The sequence below is a fragment of the Myotis brandtii genome, unplaced genomic scaffold (genome assembly GCF_000412655.1).
Source record: "Myotis brandtii unplaced genomic scaffold, ASM41265v1 scaffold626, whole genome shotgun sequence".
Classification (NCBI taxonomy): domain Eukaryota; kingdom Metazoa; phylum Chordata; class Mammalia; order Chiroptera; family Vespertilionidae; genus Myotis; species Myotis brandtii.
This window is the reverse complement of record NW_005370394.1, coordinates 616,702-623,346: the sequence shown is the minus strand read 5'-3', so window position 1 is coordinate 623,346 and position 6,645 is coordinate 616,702. Positions and strand designations below refer to the sequence as shown.

General features: G+C 38.6%; 1 protein-coding gene across 1 annotated transcript in view; it reads right to left on the bottom strand.

The window, feature by feature from the left end:
• The window catches only part of PRTG (protogenin), a 128,163-nt gene extending 123,409 nt beyond the window's left edge, over positions 1-4,754 (bottom strand). The window contains exon 1 of the mRNA XM_014528239.1: positions 4,454-4,754. Within this exon, the coding sequence (XP_014383725.1) occupies positions 4,454-4,754 (301 nt within the window). The remainder of the gene's footprint in view (positions 1-4,453) is intronic.
• Between the last annotated feature and the right edge of the window lie 1,891 nt (positions 4,755-6,645).

Genomic DNA, 6,645 nt, shown 5'->3' with positions numbered 1-6,645 from the left:
GATACACACACACACACACACACACACACACACACACACATATATAGTTATAACTCCATCCCTCAGTGGATTTTGCTTTGTTAAAAAATAAAATTTCCAACAACTGTGATAAACAGTAAGATAGTGTTACACATTTCTGAAGATGAGAAATGATTCTCACTAATCAACTGCAAAGTGGGAAAAACTGGTTCCATTACCCAGCGATTATCAGGTACCTGATAAACCTTTTAAGTAGACAGATTCTAAGAACCAAGTGTCATTGTAAATAAGACTGCAGAACCATAAGTGCTTTTACTTCCCTGAGTTAGCTGAGGCAGTTTTAAGATGGTCAGTTTTTAAGTTAAACATGTACTTTTGAACCATACCCCCTCTCTTTCAAGATAATTTTTCTTGGATCCCAGAAAGCTGAACCTTACCTACAGTATTGCTAAACTGATGTCTCTAAATACCTCAGTTCTGTCTTATTTTTCCAAAATCAAATGACTTTTTACTTTTGTGTTAGCCCTCTTGAATTAAGGCATGATTTGAGGTGAGCATGCACACAGGAAACACTCTGTCCTTTACAGCATGTACAAATCTCAATAAAAAAGTGACAATGTAGCAAAATCTTGGCTCCAAGATCATTAATAAAATTCAAAATTTTGACTAACAGTCTTATAGCTTTTATCTTTCTCCTTTCAATATACTACCCACCCTCTTTCTTTTTAATATGAATCTTTAATAAATGTTTTTAATATATTTTAACTTCACATTTCAAGATTAACTTTGGGCTATAATTTATATATTACTCTTTAAGATAGAAACCACACTCACAGACAGTTTTCCATTAATCTCATTCAAAAAAATAAAATTCAAGTTTAATCTCAATTTAAACTGAATGACAAACATTTTATTCATGGAAAACAATCAACATCCTTTTAAAGTTATAGAAATGGACACCCCCCCCTCAAAAAAAAACCAAAACAAAACAAACAAAAAAAACAACAACAACAACTTTAGGAATGCCAAAACTAATCCCAACTTTTTGAAGAAAAAAAAAATCCATCATCAGGTTAAAATTCCTATGGTCTTCCAGCTACAAATAAATGCTCACTTAAAAAATTATTTTCCATCCAAGTGAACAGTCCTGAAAAACCTACAAAATATAAGCCAGCTTTATGTTCTCTTTCCCTCTACCCTAAAACTTCAATTTCCACCTTTTATGGAAAGGAAATAAACAACTAGCTTCCTGTTCAATCACTAGCTTAGAGCCAGTCTTTTACACATCACAGAACACAACCCGCCTCCTCCTTTACTTCTCTCAAATGTCTCTTATCTTAATTTAAACGTGTTGAAATATGAGACTGTTTTACCACACTAATGCTTTCTTATGAAATTTATCTTACTTTAGCTTTGAGAATTCAAGAAACATCAGGATGTCCATACATTATTTCTTACTTCTAAAACATTAGAAGCTCGTGAAGACTTAGCATCCGTGGAAGTGAAATTTTGATTTGCCAAAAGTTTAAAATATGGAAATTTATAGGAAACAGTTTAATCTTGTGTTCTTACTATTGTATACAACCAGAAAATAGGGTCTCCCACCTCACTCCCCTTTCTATTCCAATTACATGAACATGTAAAACAGCTAAACTGGCTATCAATAAAAAAGGATTACCTTCCTTTAAAACAACAACAACTAAATATTACTTTAACCCTATACTTTCCTTTAAAAATGGGATGCCTTAGATAAACTAAATGAGACAGATTCTTTTGTGCTTGGATGAACAACAGGAAAGCAAAGCCTCCAGGCCTTTGGGGAGGAACCACGTCCCTGAAGCAGGCTCTGATGTGCTTGGGAGATAAGGCTCCACAGTGACACTTAAGGAAAGGCCTGTTCGCATTTGAATTTCTGCATTCCTCAGGAACAATTCGTGGCAATAGCTAACTTTGCAGAAGAGCTACATGAAAGCTTTGGCCAATGAATGAGGGTCATCTGCTCTTTATCACAAGGGTAAACCTCATCCTGGCCAGTTTCTAACCTTTTAACCCTGTGAATTCCTAATTTACACATGAATAATGGAATTCTTGCCTAGAGTGCAACTTTCAGCTTCTAGTTCCTAAGTTCAGAAACCAAGACTTGATTGCCTGTGTGTTAAAAATCTAAAACTTGCCCAGATTAAAGTTTTAGATTTCCAGGTGCTGTATTATTACACCTCTGAAGCAATGCTTGCTGACAAAATCTTTGACCAGAAAATAAAAAGAACATACTTGCACCCTGCTGCTATCAATAACTAGGAGAGAACTAGGTTAAAACACACACACACAAATCCAGAATGTCCACTTAATGCCTATTCTCTTCCTGTTTAATATGTATTATAGCTTTACCCTGAACACAGGATAAAGTCATTTGAGCCTACATCATTGGGCTTGGCTTCTTAGATATCAGAACTATTTGGTGAGTTCGGAATCTCTAAGAAACCTCATATTTCTAAAGAAAAATCTAAACCCACTATGCATTTCTTATTTTAAATCTATAAGGCTAAATGCAATTTCTTAGCAAAATACCTCCTCAGAGTTAAATAAAATGTATGAATATGAAAAGAGGGGTCCTTATAACTGACTAAGGTTGATATTTAATAGCAAAGCAATGTTCTCAATAGTTCCATTGGAAAGTTTTTGGCATTTACAATATGAAAACTACTTCACAGGAACCTTCAAAATGATTCACAGGTAATTAAATATTTAGTATAAATTTTTATAAAGATAGTAAAAAAAGCCAATACTAACGTGTTTTGCTGTTACTAACATTTATTACACTGTTCAGACTATGAAATCTGAAAGCTCTGTGTGCTTTCGTAGTATTTCTGGGCACCCGTCAGGCTTCCAAGGAGGTCCTGGAAATAATTTGTGGTCATGACAAATGCCTCATCTTCTCAAGGCCCACCCACCCCCCTCCACCTATCCATCTTGTCCTTCTTCTCTCCGGCAAGGTAATTCCAGTTACAGTTTCTGGGTTTGAAAACACAAGATTTCTCAAAACCGGTAAAAAAAAAAGAAAAATTACAGCTCTCTAAAAACAATTCTACATTAGACAAAGGTTAAATGAAGAGAACATAATAGAAAAAAGCATACTCTCCTGAAAACAGTACTGCACAGAAAAACCATTACTCAGCAACAACAAAAATAATTACTGGCCAATGATTACAGCAAAAAAAGAAAGTTTATCAGAAATTCTCTCAGGTTTATGCTATTCTTGGGGGGAGAGGACTAGAATTGGAAACTTCTCTACTTTTCTGGCATATTTCAATATAAAAATATCTTTGCTTGCAATTCATTTCCTACAATTATTGTATAAATAAAATAAACTGCTAAATGAATCTGACATTAATATGGCCATAGACAGTTACAATAAGATCACCTAGGAAACCCCTGCCAGTAGCTCCCTAAATTTCCACTCTGTAGTCTTTGAAGAAACTATTTCCTAAAGATTATGCCTTCATGTCAAGAGCTCCCTGTTCCTATCTTTTAAGTGATCAGTTTGAAAGTATAGTGCAGAATCTATTTTTTGTGGATCAACAAAAGCATGTTAAGTAGGATGCCTGTACAACTTTTTAAAAGATACAGTTGTGTGGGTTTTTTTTTAAAGATTTAAATTGTCTATTATAATGCTGAGTGCTGTGCTGCAGTGTTTGATCACCTGAAGAGGTGGAAAGCCTCAGTGGGAACAAGGGGTACCCTATCTTGGACCTATCTTTACACCCACCCAACAGTCAGCAGGTCAACCTCCAAGCAATGGATCTCCTGGACAGATGGTTGATCTGATGGGGCTGTTAATACAAAGGAAATCATTAGACAGCAAACTTTATGACAACTGGAAAAAGGTGAGCAGATCTGGTTTAAGTCCATTAGGCATAATATGGAAATGGCCTTAATCTCTTTCTCTCTCAGCAGGAAAAGACTAGGAATACTTCAAAGGCTTGAGAGTTACTGACCAATGCCCTCGCTTACAATTAAAAGCAACATGGGTGATCTTAAAGTGGTCAGAGCAATGTAAGGCTGAGCTATAAGAAAGATTTAGCACTCCAGATTTACAAAGCAGAAAGATTTGCTAGTAATTTTTAAAATTCGATTATTCTTTTACAAAAGATTTGATTTTTAGAACTGTTGTTGTGTTAGCCAAACTTTTACTCTCAACTCTCCTCTCCGAGGAACACTTAAAATTTACACAAAGCCACCTCTACAGGTTTTGGTGTTCTAAACCTAATTTAACTTTTGTACTCAATCACTCCAGTTGAATTTACATTCCCCCCCCTCAGATTTTTCTGCATGCCTTTTGTTGGCATCAACTAATATCTCCAGGAAAATTCCTAATGTTTGTATGACTTTAGGATTAGCATATAAATGAGATGAAAAAATAATCAGAATATAGCAATGAAAAAAATGTAAAACAATCAAGAACTTAAACACTTACCTGATAAGGTCAGATGAGCTTTTTGACTAAGAATGGCTCCATATTTGTTCATTGCCAAGCACTGATAAAATCCTTCATCCGACTGCTCTCCTCGCTTGCCTTCCACCTCACTGATGTATAAAGAGCCGTTAGACAGAACCTGGATCCGTTTATTTTCAGACACTTTTGCTCCATTTTTCAACCATGTGACCTTAATAGGAATTTCTCCATGAGCCTGGCAATCTAACATGACTGGGTCCTTTCTTGTGACAGTTACATCCTGTGGTTCGTTTACAAAAAACAGTTCGCTAAAGCACCACATTCCTATAATGAAAAGGGGGAAAGGTATGTCCAGAATTATAGGTACAACATCATTTCTTAACACACATTTGTAAAACACATATTCAGGGTGTACTAAGACAAAGTTTAACAAACCATATTAGTTCACTCCCAAGCATCTTAATAAACCATCTAAGTTTCAGCAAGCCTTTTCAACCAATCAGAAATATCACCTTTTACAACATCTACACTAAAAGCAACGGGGAAGATTTCCATAACGTCTATGCCTTGGAAGAATTCTGTTCTCAAGTTTCTTGCTAGAGTTTCAAAATCATCAGAACTCCTGAGCACAAGCTGTTTGCTACTTTTACAAGCTTGTCAAAAAGATCTTGAACAGAGTAAGTCGTAAAAGTCTAATTTTACAAGAAATCATTAGCAAAACTCCAACTCTGTGAACAAGCAAGTTTATTTCCTTGCCCCTTGAAGTGTTTTTGGAGCCCTGGCACCTACCCCTTTGAGAAGAGCGTTTATCTTTTGTGACAAATTACAAGTTTGCATTTTTACATCTGCCCTTTCACAGCAAGGCCTCTGTCTCCTCTCCTGGAAAGAGACCCATTTACTTAATGTCTCCAGAGTCAGGTAGACATTTAAAGGACAGACAAGTTGACTTTGAAAAGTTGGTAACTCTTGCTGCTTGTACTCAATGGGTGATCGGATTAGGAAACTTTTATTCCATTTTTTTTTTTTTTGGAACTGCCAACTGTTGGGAAAAAATGCGTGACTAATTGGTCCTTACTGTCTAATAGGGATAAGAGATTGCTTAATCAACCAGTACGCTTTTTATCAGAGCTTACAAAGTCTCCAGCTCTAGATTGGACTTTAAATTCATTATTTTGGGCAGAGGAAGGTTTTATCCTAGGTATACAGATTGCCCTCTCTCCCCTCCAGGATCCTAGGACCACCTAATACCCTGTCACCTCTTGCATTCAATGCAAAGGCTAAAAGTCTTGCATAATGACTGCCCCCCCCCCGCCCCCACCCCCGGAGCAGAACGTTAGGGGTTCGGAGGAAACGTTTCATCTTCCTCCTGATTGTTTTGAACCCCTGAGTACAAATCTCCGGGATTGGTCTCTGTCTCTGAGCGAGGCCGGCGCTCGGGAACCTCCCACCCTGGTCACGCTCCCACACCCAGGCTGACAACTGCTAATGTGCGCCCAGGGCGCAGCGAGCGACCCTAACTGCCCCGCGCGCTGGAGGGCCACTCCGGAAGGCGCCCATTGTGTTTGCGAGTCAGATCTCACTTTGATCCTTTTCTCATGCTAACAGAAAACTAACTCCTCCAGAAAAAAAGAAAAAGGAAAAAAAAAAAGTAAGTCCTCGGTTTGTAACCTGCAGATAAATAAAACCACCCATTCGCCTGAACACTTCTCCCACCCCCAACCACCGCATCCACTTTACACGTTTTATCTCTTTTGAGGATAACCAACACAGACACAAAAGAAAAATTAGTTCATCCAAAGTTGGCGCACGGCTAACCTGGAGTTTGGAGGGTTTATTCAGTGTCGCACACCCCTCAGGCCCTGCCCCAAAATACCTGGCTGCGAGCAGTAACTCCTATTTAGACGCCTCCCCTCTCGGGTTCGGGTCCCTTTATCCCCTCGGGGACACAAATCCGCCACGCTACTTCGGACCCTCTTCTTTTTCCAATTCCACCCCTCCCGTCTCCCCCTCGCTCCATCCAGCCAGATGCTGGAAAGTGGGGGCTCTAGGGGTGCCGACCTGGGCGCTGAGTGTACCTTTTCTCTCCCCCTCCACCAACCCCCCCAAAACGTGGGGAGTTCCCACTGCAAAGCCGGATAGCCTCGCGGAACCCCGGCGCCCCCTGCGTGGTGAGTCCGCCACTGAGGAAACAATATAAATAAAGCCACGTGCGG